Source organism: Leucoraja erinacea, chromosome 9 (assembly GCF_028641065.1).
Source record: "Leucoraja erinacea ecotype New England chromosome 9, Leri_hhj_1, whole genome shotgun sequence".
NCBI lineage: Eukaryota > Metazoa > Chordata > Chondrichthyes > Rajiformes > Rajidae > Leucoraja > Leucoraja erinaceus.
In genome coordinates, this window is record NC_073385.1 from 29,781,778 (window position 1) to 29,798,877 (window position 17,100).

At 39.1% G+C, this 17,100-nt stretch overlaps 1 protein-coding gene across 4 annotated transcripts in view; it reads left to right on the top strand.

Moving 5' to 3' along the window:
* ktn1 (kinectin 1) overlaps window positions 1-17,100 on the top strand; it is a 100,310-nt gene that overhangs the window by 17,999 nt on the left and 65,211 nt on the right. For 3 of the 4 annotated variants that reach the window (XM_055640456.1, XM_055640457.1, XM_055640458.1), the window contains exons 4-10: window positions 4,016-4,129; window positions 7,734-7,901; window positions 7,984-8,160; window positions 13,199-13,329; window positions 14,160-14,282; window positions 15,543-15,686; window positions 16,521-16,615. In XM_055640456.1, the coding sequence (XP_055496431.1) occupies window positions 4,016-4,129; window positions 7,734-7,901; window positions 7,984-8,160; window positions 13,199-13,329; window positions 14,160-14,282; window positions 15,543-15,686; window positions 16,521-16,615 (952 nt within the window). The remainder of the gene's footprint in view (window positions 1-4,015; window positions 4,130-7,733; window positions 7,902-7,983; window positions 8,161-13,198; window positions 13,330-14,159; window positions 14,283-15,542; window positions 15,687-16,520; window positions 16,616-17,100) is intronic. The other variant, XM_055640459.1, reaches the window with a different exon arrangement.

The following is a 17,100-nucleotide window of genomic DNA, read 5'->3' on the forward strand; positions in this document are numbered from 1 at the left end:
GACTGGTCCCACTTGTTTGGCACAGAGCTTGAGAGTAGAGGGGGAAACATTGTCCTGTCCTGGAGATTTCTGGCTATTCTGTCTCCTAAGTAGCTTTTCTACCTCCTCATTTTCTAATGTTAGTGGTGGAGAAGTGGCCAGACTGATGTTGGGCAGGAGTGGAGGAGGGCCCATTCTTTGCAAACTGGAGTCAGGCTGTGTGAAGTGGTGATTGGGGAGGAGTGGGTGGGGGAGGGGGTACCTGGGTTATGTTTCTGTCTTTCAAACCTGCAGTAGAACTCATTCAGGTTGTTGGTCAGCTGATGATTGTCCACCGAGTGGGGGGTTTTTCCCCTTGTAGTTGATGATTTCTTGCAAGCCCTTCCACACTGAAGATGAGTCATTAGCTGAGAACTTGCTCCTCTACTTCTGTGAGTAATTCTGTGAGTACCTTTCCTTGGCAGCTCTGATTCCTCTTCTCAGCTTGTACTTGGGCTGCCTGTGGAGGTCTGCACACCCGCTCCTGTAGGCCTCATCTTTAGACTGGCAGAGCTGTTTGATTTCTGCTGTAATCAGAAACAACAAGCCTTCTACCAAGACTTGTTGTTGTTGAAGAACAAATAATTCACAACAATAAATTAACTATTTGGCTCTTGTGTAGAAATTGGTTTGACATCTAAAGCAGAGCAATATGAATATGCCTGGACCTCTATATCATTTATGGTGATTACGTGTGTATAAAGTGTGGAAAAGTTACCCTCCTCGAATAGATTGCAGTTCAATACTACATTCAGGGGGAAGGAAATATTCTGGATCTGATCTTTTCTAGTGGCAAAGGTGGTAATGGATGATGGATAATAACAGGCAAGCTCAGAGAAAATAACAAATGAGAGTAGCAAGTGAAATGCAAGGCACTGCAGATGCTGGAAACGACAAAGTACTGGAGGATTCAGTGCGTTGGGCAGTAACGGTAGAGGGAATGGAGAGACGATGTTTAGACCCGTCTTCAGACTGATTGTAGAAAGCTGCAAAAAGGAGGCGGGTGTGGGGTGGGGGAAACAAAGCCTGGCAAGTGATAGATGGATACGTGAAGAGAGTTGAATTGGTTGTTGAGTTGAGTAACCGACAAAGACGAAAGGTGTCATATAAGGAGAGGAGTAAAATGTAAAATGGGATTAGGGGAGGGAGTCAAAGAAGGGAAATGAGAGACTCTGTGATAGAAGATAACTTATGAAGATACGAAGGAGTGGAAAGGAGCAGGGTGATGGGAGGGTGATAGTTGCACACTGGGGGGATGAATGTTGTTTTGCATGCTATCCAGATATATCGGGAGTACAACGCGTGGTGCAGGAATAAAAATAAACAGGAGGCAGAATACAGTGTTATAGCTACAGTGAAAGTGCACGTTAAAAAAAAGTGCAAGGTCTGCAACGAGGTAGTTCTCTATTTTGCATCAGTAGAAATTGGTAAGTGTCATTGGAAAAATGCAGAATTTCCGTGGCCTTCTGAGGAAGTAAAGACATTGGTGTGCTTTCTTGCATGTATTGTCGATGTGATTGGGTCAGGTCAAATTGCTGGTGATATTTATATCTAGGATCTTGAAGCTTTTGACTAATTTTGTGCAGTAAACCGCAGGATATGTGCAGTTGATTTGCAATGTTTTTGGCAGTTTTACTGGAACAATAATGATATTTAATTGAGGACCAGGTATGTAAATTTGATTTGCATTCCATTGAGTTTAGGTGGAAGATTGAGTGTTCATCTAAAGGGCCTGCCCCACTTTCCCGAGTTTTCCCCTTGATTCAAACTATGAGAATGTCCGTAGCGAGTTTGTGGATGTTTCGTAGTGGCTCGTTATGCTAACCGTAGGTACTCGGGGGCATCGGGTAAGTCCCGATGAAAAATGTCATGAGTAATAAAATAGTCAGGATGACTCTTACAGTGGGACAGGCCCTTAACTGAGCATTTGTAAATGAGATAGAGGGTTGGATTTTCAAGAACATATAAAAAAACAAAATCACTCGTGAAATTTGACCATCTTCCATTTCTGTGGGACTGAATGCAACCATTCAAATAACCACTTTTCTTTCCACAATGATTATTCTTGAGGGAGTGCAGCGTATTCCTTCAAATTCCCCAAGTGTTCAGAATGTTTTTCTGCAAGCTGTAATAGATTTAGTAATGAATAATCAGTCAGATTTAGTTTGCAATCTAATTGTGTGTGACAATTTATCTAATAACAGTCCTAACATTTAAGTTCAATGCTGTGCTTGAATGTAAGAAACTGCAGCTACTATGATTCCATATTTGGATAAGGTTGACATCAAAATTATGCTGAATGGTATCAAAAGGAATTGTGGTACAGACTACTTTAAATGCACAGATGCTAGAGCTGCATTTGTCAAAAAAACAAAACAACTGCAGATGACTAACATATAGTTATCTAGAAAAAATGTCTAGGAACATTGCAAACCTCTGGAAATGGATGTTGACTGTAAATGAAAATAAGAACTAATGCATAAGTTGAATCATTAATGTATCATTTACAATAGAGGAAAAAGATTACATACTTTATATCTGAAGGAAATGAGCATTATTAAACTTAAGATGGTGACTCAAAGTTAACAGTAATCGAGAAAAAAAACATGCCTTTGTACAGACATGTACAGACATCCAAGTGGTTTCCATATAACCATATAACAATTACAGCATGGAAACAGGCCATCTCGGCCCTACAAGTCCGTGCCGAACAAAATTTTTTTTTTTTTCCCCTTAGTCCCACCTTCCTGCACTCATACCATAACCCTCAATTCCCTTCTCATCCATATGCCTATCCAATTTATTTTTAAATGATACCAATGAACCTGCCTCCACCACTTCCACTGGAAGCTCATTCCACACCGCTACCACTCTCTGAGTAAAGAAGTTCCCCCTCATATTACCTCATATTCTGTCCCTTAATTCTGAAGTCATGTCCTCTTGTTTGAATCTTCCCTATTCTCAAAGGGAAAAGGTTGTCCACATCAACTCTGTCTATCCCTCTCATCATTTTAAAGACCTCTATCAGGTCCCCCCTTAACCTTCTGCGCTCCAGAGAGGTTTCATTCCCATTGTTTTTAAAGAAATATATATAAATATGATAAATCAGAAAATGTTCCCGTGATCTGCATTTGGAAGCTTCCTACACATTCCATTCCTTTCAGGAAAATAAGGGAGGGAACTGAAGAATTATACACCAAGAAGCTTAACTTGCATCTTGAAGATAATGGTCTGTAATTAAGCACCAAGGCATAATACCTTAAATTTTCCACTGGTATCCGACCAGCTAATTTTAGTTTTGTTGCATTTAAAATCTTGCATCATCTCTCTTAAAACTTTTTATAATGTGTAGTGATAATAATAATAATGGATGGGATTTATATAGCGCCTTTCTAGATACTCAAGGCGCTTTACATCGCATTATTCATTCACTCCTCAGTCACACTCGGTGATGGTGAGCTACTTCTGTAGCCACAGCTGCCCTGGGGCAGACTGATGTTCTTGACCTAGTTATTTTGTCATGAATCCTTCTCGGCAATCTCGCGAGGTTTAATCTTAAACATGGTTCATTGATGGATCCAATCATATAATCTCAACCAGACGCATCCATCTGTTGAATGTGGAGATATTTTCATGTGGGAGAGCTGCTCCCTGGTGTCTCCCTTTAAATCCAAAAAAGTAGACCACAAAATGGTCCAAGGTTTCTCATTGAAGCAGGCCCCTGGTTTACACTGGCTGTTGTGGTCGTGGGAAATATGGATAGGTATTGCTAAAAACCTAGGTTCCTAATTAAATATGGATAACAAAGACTTGTAATTGTGGCGACGCAGCATGATGGAGTGTTGATCGTGCCTTTCATTCAGTGTCCGTAAAGCATCCAGCTGAGTAAAAGCCTTTATAAAAATAAAAAATAAACCCTTGATGAGGATTGATTGAATTAACTGAATTGCTAGCTTAGCAAAATGACTGTTACAAGACTCTTTTTCTTTATATTTAGCCACTAGTGTCTCTGAGCAATTTGATAGCTACCACATTTCCCCAGAGAGATTGGAAACTGCTACTCAGTTTGCAGAGCCAAGAGAGGATGCATCCTTGTTATGGAGACAGGACAGTAAGTTTATTTTAGAGCCAGGATGCTGCATTAAGATCAAAAAAGTGTATTTTGGATATACTGATTTAGCAGTACTTTTCTTTTAAAATAAATGACTGATGAAAAGTAGTATAATATTTCTGTTTGTGTAATGTTAGTTGGGCCTAAATGTGCTTCTTAAAATTGTAATGAACTCTGTATTTTATTGTTGCACTGCTGGTATAGAAAATTGCTTCTCTCTGTACAGTCAGTGATGTGATGATAATTATTGTGAGTCACCATTTAGTATGACTGACAAACTCAGCGGGTTCAGAAGAAGGGTTTCGGCCCAAAACTTTGCCTATTTCCTTCGCTCCATAGATGCTATCGCACCTGCTGAGTTTCTCCAGCACTTTTGTCTACCTTCGATTTTCCAGCATATTCAGTTCCTTCTTAAACATTTAGTAGGACTGGATGTTTATAGGTCATCATGCATTCTAGGGTTTCCATTCCTGATAGCCTTTTCAAAATGCCAGTTGGTGCAATTTTAATAGAAGATCATTTTACATGAAAATCAGCTTTTTCGGTTAATGCAATACTTTTAATCTCTCTGATTTCATGTATATTTGAAGATTCATTATAATTCTCTTGATATACTTCACATTGAATTGTGATGTATCTGACGCTGTTCCTCTCTGGAATGCTGGCTTCAGAGCAAGATGAATGTATTTAGTGTTCAAATCCTTGTTAACTGATTAGTTAATATAGTTTGTGTTTGCTTTTTAAAAGTGATTGATCGCATGATTGATGAATTTTGAATGGTTATTGTTAAAAGGTCCCTGGAATCAAAACCATATTTGAAACTTCATATGTTTCCCATATGGATATTACGTTATCAGTGTTAGTGAGATAAATTTGGTACTTGGTGCCTTACCTCTGTCAGGGATAAGTATAGGGACTTGGTAATTATCACTCGGTATAGTGTTGCAAGATAATTATGGATGGAAAAGTAATTTGCTCCATAAGTCCGATTATTTGCTTATCGCAACCCCAATACCCCTCCTGAATAGCAATAAAAACAGAAAATGGTTGAAAACATAATGAAGGTAGGTAGGATCTCTGGAAATAGAAGTTGTTAATATTTTAGATTAAAGACTCTTCATCAGAACTGAAAACAAATGCCTTTGTTTCTCATTCTTTTGATGCTGTCTAGTCTTCAGCATTTTGTTTTCTATTCCTGATTTCCACTGTCTGCTTTTTTTTTTGGATCCTCCTGAATAGCAGCCAGTTTTATTTTAGTTTGTTCTTTTATTTCCTCCCATTAGTATTTCTATTCCATGTATTTGTAGCTTTTGACCCACCAGTGGCAGTTTCCTCCAGCTAAATGGAGGAAATAGGGGTTGCACAACTGGTAGAGCTGCTGTCTCAGAGTGCCAGAGATCCTGATTTGATCCTGACCGTGAGTGCTTTCTGTGTGGAATTTGCAGATTCTCCCTGTAACCATGTGGGTTTCCTCCCACATGCCAAAGACATGTGCACCTGTAGTTTAATTGGTCTCTAAATTGCTCCTTTGTGTGAAAGGAGTGGTTACAAAAGTGTGATAACATGGACCAGTGTGTATGTTGGTCGGCATGGACTCAGTGGGCAAAAGAACCTGTTTCCATGCTGTATCTCTAAACTCTTTGAACTAAAATGCTAGGGAGACCAACGCCATTTTCTTCAGTCGCTGCCGTACACTAAGCAACCAGTTTGTTCATTTTCCAACCATGTACAAGTCTGAGTCAGACCTTTTTGGTTAAGTACTTGACTGCTGAGCTTGCTTTCATCGATAAAATCTACACCTGCCTCTACAAATGCCCAGCTCCACCCTGTCTTGGCTCAGATGCTGAAACGCGCATCCTACTTGAATAGTACATCTTGTTTTTCAGTTATCTATCGTTTTTCCTCTTCGGGTATGTATGATGCTCCTGTTTTGGACTTTTTGCGACCCAGGTTTTAATTACTACCTTTAGCTTCCAGAGTATAAATTTTAGAATTCCCTCTGTAAACACTTTAGCATCTTCTTCTTCTTCTTCTTCTTCTTCATCTTTTGTGATAAAGCTGATCGTGTTTCCTTATTACTCGTTCCTCCAACACTTTGTTTTGCTCCAGATTCCAATATCTGCAGTTCCTTCTATATTTTTGATACTTTCTCAGGTTGATATGATTTTTTGTTATGTTCCTGTGGCATAAAGCTCTGCCTCCAACATCTCGCTCTGAAGTTAGAGTTTCTAAAAGGACAGAGTAGGAGGCAGAAGTTCATAGACAAAATCCCAGAATTTAGGCTCTTTATCATAGTTAGTCCTGATTTCCATTTATTGTTGCTTTGGCATAATGGTGCACATGATTAGTGTTGAGGTGCTCGCAGTTGTGTGCAGTGAAGGTTTATTACTGCTTTTCCAGTTTGATCTGTTGCTTCATTGACAAGACAAGGCAGATATCTTTTTGTTTCTGCAGGCAAGTTAATTTGGCACAAGTCAGTATTCTGGTCCTAAAGTTCTTGCTTTACACACTTGTACTTCCTCCTTGAGTCATGGTGATCCATTAAATCACAGAAGTGAAAATTCAATTATAATGACCAGTAACATATTTTAGATCGTATGAATATTTTCGGTTTTGATAAAGTCTGCATTAAACATAAAATCTGATAGAATAGACCGTTATTACTTATTTTACAATGCTTAGGGTTATAACTGAGAAATATAATTGAATAAAACATTGAGGTCAACTTGCTACTGTTTTTTCTAACTTTTCCATTGTTTTGAAATGCAACGCAAAACAGTACAGCACAGGATCTGGCCCTTCAGCCTGATGTGTGTGTCGAACTTGATGCCAAATTAAACTGCCACAATATGCTCCATATCCTTCTATTCCCTGTATATTCATGTGCCTTTCTAAAAACCCTGTAAATGGCACTGTTGTATGTGCTTCCACCACTGGCAGTGTGCTCCAGGCACCTATTATTTTTTGCCTCCCTTTCTATCATATCTGAAGCATCAAAACCCTGCAAGTTTGAGCTGCCAGTCCTGTCCTCTTGTAACCAAGTCTCCAATGGCCACATATCATAGTTCCATTCACTGATCCAGGCTCTAAGCTCATATGCTTTACCCATACTGCTTGGGTAAAAAACACATATCAGCTCAACAGTTTGACCATGTTCATTAGCCTGTCCCTGCTTATCCATCCTTTGAGATTTATTTGTTAAAAACTCGCTATTGGTCCCTCCACTTGCTGGCCTGTTGTTCTATTTTCCATACTGCTGCCACTATAGTTTAAAACCTCCCAAATAGCATTTATGAACCTCTTTGTGAAGATAATTTTTCCCCTCCAATTCAGATGCAACCTGTTCCTCTTGTACCAGCCCCACCTGCCCTAGGAGAAAGTCCGATGATTCATATGTGCACCAGTTCTTTAGCCATGTATTGAACTGCACTACCTTTCTATTCCTTGCTTCTCTAGCATATAGCACGCATGGTAGTTTGATATTTAGAATTTGCATCTAGTTATAATGTATTTATTGGGACGTCCAGCACCAGATTGAACAATTATTTGTGCCATGCTTGTTCTGTTTTATATTAAATATTTTCTTTCAATGAAAAATTTGCAGATGATCCGGGTCAGGATATGCGCAGTACTTACATAAAGGAGCACTCTGACACTGTTCAAACAATTGGCAAAAAGCAAGAGCCAGTACATCTCCCGATAGAGACTAAACCAAATGAAAGTGGGCTTGCAAAAAGAAAAAATGTGTTGAAGAAGCAAAGAATAGAGGCTGGTTGGTATTTTTTTCTGTTTTTAAAAACACAGATTATGCAATTTCTGGGAAGTGTATTTTAACTGCAAATGTTCTTTGACAGTTTCAGCTTCGGCGGATAATCTTCCGATGAAGTCCGCTATCTACATTCCTTTGGATAATGCTCAGGCTTGTGGTCATGCTGAAAAGAAGGAAGTTGTGGCTGATGACAAAAGCCATGTGATCAGTAGTGGTATGCAGAAAAACATTGCCAAGAAACAGAGGAATGAATGTGATAAAGGTAATTTGCTGTTTTTGCTTATCTGGAGACATTCAGTACTTTTTGTATGAAGTGTTTTTGATAGATGAATGCTCTAAAGTTTGGAACTGTACCTATTGGATTGTGTTAGCATTAAGATATTTGCTTATTATCTGGAGAAACCTGGCAGGTCAGACAGCATCTGTGGAGGAAATGGACAGGAGATGTTTCAGTCTGAAGAATAGTCCCAACCTGAAACATCTCCTGTCCATTCCTTCCACAGATGCTGCCTGATCCACTGAGTTCCTCCAGCACCTTCTGTCATTCAAGATTCAAGCATCTTCAGTTCCTTGTGTCTTCTCTTTGCTTGTTACCTGTTGATGGAACCAGTTATAAACTTATTAACGGTGATATTGTATGTTTAATAATTGAGTAATGTAATTAGCCCTGATATATTCCTTCCATGTGTCCTGTGTTCAGCATGTGTCCTGTTACCTTAGTGAGAATTAAAGGCTGTTTAGCTGTTATGTGCAAGTATGTTGAGCAGGCTAGAGGTTTATTACTTGTAGCATAAGAAGCTGAATGCATTGGTGATTTTATGGAGATGAAAATCATGAGGGGCACGGACAGGCTGAATGCACAGTTTTTTTCCCAAGGTTGGGGAATCAAGAACTGGAGGGCTTGGGATAAAGGAGAAAGAATTAATAGGAGCAACTTTTGCGCACGGTGGTATGTATAACGAGCTGCCAAAGGAAGTAGTTGAGGCAGGCGCAATAACAACACTTGAGCAACTAAATGGATAGGAAAGGTTCAGAGAGATGTGGGTAAAACACAGGCAAATGGGACTAGCTTAGATGAGCATCTTGGACATATGGACAAATTAGGCTGAAGGGCCTGTTTCTCTGCTGTGCGACTACATACTTTGGATGGAGGCCTTAAGGCTACAAGTCGCATTTCCATTTTTATAATACCCAGCTTCAGCAGATGGAGTGTTTGTCTCCTGTATGCATGTAATATCATTAATATTTAGACAATAGACAGTAGGTTCAGGGATAGGCCATTTGGTCCTTCAAGCCAGCACCGCCATTCAATGTGATCATGGCTGATCATCCCCAATCAGTACCCAGTTCCTGCCTACTCCCCATATCTCCTAACTCCGCTATCTTCAAAGCAAGCAAGAAGACAGATTAGGCTTTATTTAGCAGCACTGTGTTAAATTGTCAACAAAGCTCTGGAATTACACAACATCTGGGTGTTTGCACAATCTGATTTAAATGGAAAATTATTAGTTTCTCCATGAGTGGGCCAGGTGTTGACTGGATGTAATGTGAACACTGATCCATTGCTGATCATGGTTCTGCCCGGACCCATCTAATATTGTTCATCGTTATATAAGACAAAGTTTCACCAAACATGCTACTGAAGGCAATGAACTCTGACTGTTCACTTCATTCATCAAGGCCTTCGGTAAAGTTCCGCATGGTAGGCTCCCCTGGAAGGTTAGATTGCCTGGGATCCAGGGGGAACTAGTTGAGTGGATAGAGAATTGGCTTCATGTAAGGATGCGTAGGGTTATTGGAAGGTTGTTTGTTGGGCTAGAGACCTTTGACTCATGGTGTGCCTCGGATTGTGTTTGTAGTTTATACCAACGATTTAGATGAGAATGTACAAGACGTGATTTATAAATTTCCAGATGACACTAAAGTGGTGGGATTAATGATATTGAAGATAATTATCCAATATGACAACAGGCTCTTGATCAGCTGCGCAAGTTGGTGGAGGAATGGCAGTGGAGTTTAATGCAGATAAGTGCAAGGTGTCGCATTTAGGGAAGTCAATCCAGAGCATACCCTTTACAATGAATGTTAGGGCCCTGGAGAGTGTTGAGAACAGAAAGATCTTGGAGTACAGGTATATAATTCACTGAAAGTGGCATCTCAGGTAGATAGGATGGTCAAGAAGCCTTTTGGTACATTGGCCTTCATCGGTTAGAATATTGAGTGTAGAAGTTGGGATGTTATGCAACAGTTGTACAACATGTTGGTGAGGCTGCATTTGGAGTATTGTGTTCAGTTTTAGTCATTCTGCTTTAGGAAAGATATTAAGCTAGAAAGAGTGCAGAGATGATTTGAAGGAATGCTAGGACTTAAAGCCCTGAGCTGTATGAAGAGGTTGAGTAGACTAGGACTTTCTTGGAGCACAGGAGGCTAGGGTAAATGCGCAGTCTTTTACCCATGGAGGAGAATCAAGAACCAGAAGACAAAACTTTAAGGTGAGAGGGGAAACATTTAATAGGATCCTGAGGGACAACTTTTTCTACACGGGTGTGGTGGGTATATGGAATGAGCTGGAAGAGGAGGTAGTTGAGGCAGGACAAGGTCATAATTGATAGGAGTAGAATTAGACTATTTGTCCCATCAAGTCTATTCCATCATTCAATCATGGCTGATCTATCTCTCCCTCCTAACCTCTATAACAAAATTTAAAAAAAAAAACACATTTGGACAGGTACATGATAGAAAGGTTTAGAGGAATATGAGGCAAATGCAGGCAGGTGGGACTCATCTCGATGGGGCATTTTAGTTGACATGGACGAGTTGGACCGAAGGGTCTGTTTCTGTGCTGCATGACTCTGCCTCTATAACTCATCCAAGCTTATGGATAATTTGCATTGATTATTGTCCTTTGTGCTGCTGTGATGTTGGATAGATAATCTTTGGTGAAAGAAATTGACTTTAAGGTCACCAGATTCCTTGTTGTTGATCCCACCTATTGAACTGTCAATGAGCTTGACGGATGGGTCTGGACAAGGCAGGGTCTGTAGCTCCTGGTACAACTTGCTGTGTACTCGCCAGTGAATTACTTGCACAAAGTGCGTTGAGATACAACTTGTTTAATTAGTTTACTGTGAAATATTCCCTGACACATTTATTAATTTAACAAGTGGATTTTTCTGCATCAGTGGAGGAATCTAGTTGTGAAGAATGATTTTTTTTTTTTACTCTTCCGTGCTCAGTCCTAAAGTTGTTAATCTGGCTCTGGCTGTTGGCTTGCGGGTGAAAGCTGATCATGCTGACAATGAGTTGGCATTCTGTTGAGAAGTGCAGGACAGCTGTGCACTGCAGTGTGGGCGTACAGAATGTGCTGGAGATCTCTTAATTTCTGTTCCTGAATCTTGAAGTTGTTCCTGATTGCTCCGAGCTGAGGGGCAGTGCTCATTTCTCAGCTTTATGCCTGCTGCTGAAAGTCCATCAAATGTGACCACATTCTTTAACATGTGGCTACCAATTCACTGAAAAGGCAAATCTTTCACCTTCAATTTGTGTAAGCATTTAATTGTATGTTAAGTGAATTATTGCTAAATTATTTTCTGTTCATGTTTTTTTTCAACTGTTTCTAAAATTCTCCAATCATCTGGGTGTTTAGGAACCGAGCACAGTACCATAAATAATTATGTCTTGTGTTTTATAAATGGCAGCACGGTTGCTACAACTGCTGCATCACAGCGCCAGAGACCCAGGTTCAATCCTGATCCGTGGGTGCTGTTTGTGTGGAGTTTGGACTCCTGTGGCCATGTGTGTTTACTTCAGGTGCTCTGATTTCCTCCCACATCCCAAAGACAAGTGGGTTTGTAGGTTATTGGCCTCTGTAAATTGCCCGTAGGGAGTGGATATGAAGGAGGGACAACGTAGAGCTGGTGTAATGGTTCAACGATGTTCGGCATAGACTTGTTGGGTCGACAAACCTGTTTCCATGTTGTATATTTCAAAATCAATGTCAAAATATGTCAAAATGCACTAACAAGAGATGCATAATTATGTCATATCTCAAACTACTTTGTGGGGAAGGCCCATGGTATTTGGAGCCCAGGTCTTCTTCACTTTTAATCCATTCTGTTTCACCGAACTGTTGCAGCACTGAGCATGACAAAATCAATGTAACGAAATTATCTTACTCTCATGCTTTCCAAAATTTGGTACTCTTGCGCATAATCTGTAGATTCTGATTCTTAGCTGTTTTGTGGAAGTATGTTGTTAAAGGTATATTACTTCCCCTGTATTTAATGAACTGAAAGTTAAATTTGATATTTTGCCTAATGACCATTCACAAATGGTGTTGCTGAAATGAGTTTCCTGGTTATTTTTTGGCCTGGGTTACTTGTATATTTGGCTGTGTTGCAGATGTTAGGTACTAAGTTTATTGCCATGCTCAAAGATAAAATAAACATAATGCTGTTTGCTTACGCAATTTTTGGGGGGGTTCAGTGGTACATATTCAAACTTTCTATTTCACCCCAAAATATCACTTTTTAACTCATTAGTAAAATGTTCATGAAAGGTTAGTAAATGGAAAAATATTTTTTTCCCCCAAAAGCTGATCAGATACTCATCTGGCTTTTTGGAAATTAACAGTTAAATGATGTTTCAGTATATTTGGCTGTAATCCACAAATTCCAGAGGTAATTCCGGTTTCCTCTTGCATCCCTATTATTACATCTGTGCAGACAAGTTTGACTCGTTTTGCACGTACATCAGTTTGTAAGGAAATTAATGACAAAATGTGCTGCCAATTTAACCCGTCTGTTTACGCTTCTACCGTTTTACCAGCAGATAGCAGGTGTACTTGTACAGTTATTATTGAAAATCCATGCCTGTCTGATTATATGCTCTTTCTGTCCCATTGATTGCACTTGTATTTTAATTGTTCCAAGGCCAATTACAGACTGCCCTTTAGAATTTCAGCTGATTTCTGCTTCTAATGGGAATTGTGCATGCTGAATAACAGTGGTTTACATTTTGCTTGGGATTTTTTAAATCTTGTTTTTACTAAATGCAATCACCTTGCAGGAATGTCCTGGATCAAAGACAAAAAATGTAAATAACTTACCACTCAGTAAAAACATGCTGGATGACATTCCAACGCTGTGACCGTTGTATGAATAAATAATTAATAGCTGTTTATTATAATGTTGTTCAGTAGAATGTATATTACAGTTTTAATTTCATGTGATCTCCCAGAAGAATACAATTTAATGTTTGCAGAGAAGGAAGTTAATCTGATTATATTACTTTCTTTCCAGAAAATGCAGATATAAAATTTAAAGATTTTCTCTCTTCTTTGAAAAATATGACATTCACTGAGGAGGAGGCAATCTATGTTGCAGAGATTCTGAAAGATAAGGCTATGCTAATTCAAGATATCTGGCAGAAAGTAAGTTGATTTTTTTAGTATAATAATTATGAAGTAAATAATCTTGCCAAACTTCATTCATCTACCAACAGAACTCAAGCGAGTGTTTAAACCATACATAAAAACATTTTTTTTGTATTTTTTTGTATTTGCTTGTATGTTTTTTTACACGTCAGGTGGATGCTGCTTTTTATTTAATAAATGTCCAGGAAGATGGTTTACAGATCTACATGAGTGATCCCACGAATAAAGGTATTTTTCTAAAGTGAAAGATTACAGAAATAAACTTCTGTAACCTTTCACTTAATAAAAAGCCTTTATTCTTGGGATGAGTTATGCTGCTGGTCTTCACCTTCTTTCAAGTGCATCTGTGGTGCATGATTTCCAATGCTGAACACAGTATGAAATTGATTTCAGATCCTCCTTTACTTCTGTAAACCTGCATTCTACAATTTTGATTGCAGGAAATCCTTAAGGATTGTGTACCAAATTCTTGTCAGTATTAAGCTCTGCCCTAAAAGTGTACTTCTGTCTATAAGTTATAGTTCACTTCTCCAGTCATTGTTTCACAATGAGTTTAAATAGCAGGGATTATCTTCATTCTTTGCATTGTATGCTCAAAAATTATTCCACAACTCATTTTGATTTAAATGACTTTGCTAATATTTAACAATGAAAATATTTGGAAGTACAATGAATAGTTGCAAAAGTGGCTTCGTTGAAGATTTAAAGACTTCATTTATTTTGAACATTTTTATGTCATTTGTTCAGTCATGATTTTATTGTAAAAGCATTTATTTCATTGTGAAAGAATGAAGCACTCATCTAATATTATTCATGCTCTCCTCTAGCCTGGAGTTAAATGTGACCCAGTCCCCGGTTTACAACAGCAATTACAAGATAAAGAAAAGTTACTTAGAGCTATTCAAGATGAAGTTACGCTTGGAAATGACAAGTGCAAACAGTTAAACCAGGTAATACTTATTTTCATAAAATATCATTGCACTATGATATATAAATGGTATTTCAACGGGTAAATTTGTTTTGATTAGATTAGTATTGTGAGACAAATGAAACTTTACGCTACTCATAATTTACTTAACTTTATTTAAGCTTTAAGCAACATTTCTTTAATACATAAACTCAAACGTCTGGCAAACATGGCTGATTCTGCAGGCCTTTCCCGCCCGTAATCTCCGTACTTGCGCACACTCTGGAAAAGCCCCGCACATGCACACACTCTAGAAGAGCCCCGCACATGCGCCCACTTCATTCTCCCCTCATATTTATAAGTTCAGACGGTCAGGAGGTTTAATATACGTCTTGATGACCGTCGCAGCACTGGAGCTTCAGGAGATAATAGTGTTTCAATAGCTGGTGGTACATATATTGCTTGGTCATCAACTTCACTCATATTGTTATTTAGATTTACAATTTTAGAATTTCTTATAGAAGTGTCCATAGGGGGTGATGGGAGTGTTGGAAGTCCTCGATTAATGTTATCAAGAAGTGACGGAGCTGATGGAGAAGACGGACATGGTGCAAGGTCACGAAGTGAGACAGTTGACTGACGTCCATCCTGATACTTGATAGTTGCATAAGAAGGGTTGACATCTGTCAGTTCAACTTCATCAACAAAAGGCTCATTCTTATTTGATCTGACATAACGACGAAGCAACACAGGCCCAGGGCTAGTCAACCATGATGGTAAAGAAGTACCACAAGAAGAATGCTGTTTGAAGTTAAAGAATCGCTCATGTGGAGTAGTATTGGTAGCAGTTGACAGTAGAGATCTGACGGAGTGTAATGCATCTGGTAGAACACAATCCCACTGCTGATCTGGTCTGTCATTTGACTTTAAAGCCAGTTTCACTGCTCTCCAAATGATTCCGTTATATCTCTCAACCTGACCAGTTCCAATAGGATGATATGGTGTTGTTTTACTTGTTGCAATTCCTCTATTAGAAAGGTAGTCTTTTAAATATTTTCACATGAATGAGGTGCCCCTATCAGAATGTACGCAACTTGGAAATCCACAGAATGAAAACAGTTGATCTATTTTTGGGATAGTATTTGAGCAGTGAGTTTGTAAGAACTACTGGGCAAGACTTTGAATTCCAATAATTTTAACTTGTGCTCTTGCTGCTTTTCACCAGCATTTTGAGGAAATACAGTTGATATCATTGACAGTACCAGGACAGATTTTTCTTTTAACTGTGATTTTGGTAATCTAGGATTTGGTGGCAGAAAAACAGAAAGCTAATGTGGTTGAGTCCAAACTAAGGGAGCAACGCAGTGCACTTGAAAAGGAACTGGGAGCTCTGCAAAATAAGCTGCAGGTCAGCTACCAAGATCATGTGAATGAAACACAGATGCAGGTAAGTTAAAATTATCTAATTATTCTCATTTAGAATCTCTCTAACAAATTGGTCTTGCAAATAAAGTGAATCTGAGTTTCTTACAAAAACAAAATATTTGGTTTAGATTTATTATTGTCACATGTACTGAGGTAGAGTGAAAAGTTCAAACTGATCATATGCCATTCAGATACAATTAGATCAAATTCAAGTGCAATAGATAGACTAAAGGGGAAGATACAGAGTGCAGAATATAGTTCTCAGAATTGCAGTGTAGCAGTTCCTTACACAAAGTCTAATGTCCTCAACAGGGTGGAGGTAAATCGAACTGTACCCTAACATATGAAAGGACCATTCAGAAACCTGATAAGAGGGGAAAAAGCGGTTCCCGAGGCTGGCAATGTGCCCTTTCAAGCTTCTGCACCTTCTGCCAGACGGGGGAATTGAGAAGAAGGGATGATTGGGGTGTGACAAGTCTTTGATTATGTTGACTTATTTTCCGAGGCAGTGTGGTGTGATGTAGTCGATGCCACAGAATGTAGTTGAGGCCAGTTCATTGGCTATATTTAAGAGGGAGTTAGATGTGGCCCTTGTGGCTAAAGGGATCAGGGGTATGGAGAGAAGGCAGGTACAGGATACTGAGTTGGATGATCAGCCATGATCATATTGAATGGTGGTGCAGGCTTGAAGGGCCAAATGGCCTACTCCTGCACCTATTTTCTATGTTTCTATGTTTAGACCATGTTCTTCAATTTTGGTGGCTAATCTTATTGTGCAATCTCGGCATGACCCTATCTGTAAATTTGCAATGATTCATTATTTCTACAATTTTCACTGAAAAAATGTTTCCTTCAGTTTCGCCAGCTTCAAGAACAAACAGATGCATTGAAACAGGAAAATAGAATCCTGAGGGATGCTGTAAGCAAAGCACCCAGTCAGCTGGAGAGCAAGTGAGTATCCTGAATCTTGGAACTTGTATGGTAAATACAAATTATTAGTTAAATACTATGTTGTTGTTTATCTCCCTAATAGCAACAGTGCCAAAGTGATTCAAACCCATGATTGTAATAGACCCTGGGCCACAATATCTAGAACAGCCTTTCTTCCAGAAGATTTATGTGGAAACAGTGTGGATTCTGTCCATCTGTGGCATTGTGTAGGGGGAGGTGGGAGGAAAACAAATGCCAGGAATAAAAGTGATAACTGTTCTCTGCATTCATTGACCTAACCAAGGTGCTTGATTCCTTAAATTGTCAAGCTCTGTCGATCAATACTCCAATGCCTTGGGTATCTGTTGGAAGTTTGTCATTGTGCTAAAATTCTACACAGTGATATAGCAGCCATTGTTCTTGAATATAAGGACCCAACAGGCTTGTATGCATGCTTCTAACTTGTTCACTGTCCACCCCATCCTGAAGCCCGAACATCCACCTCG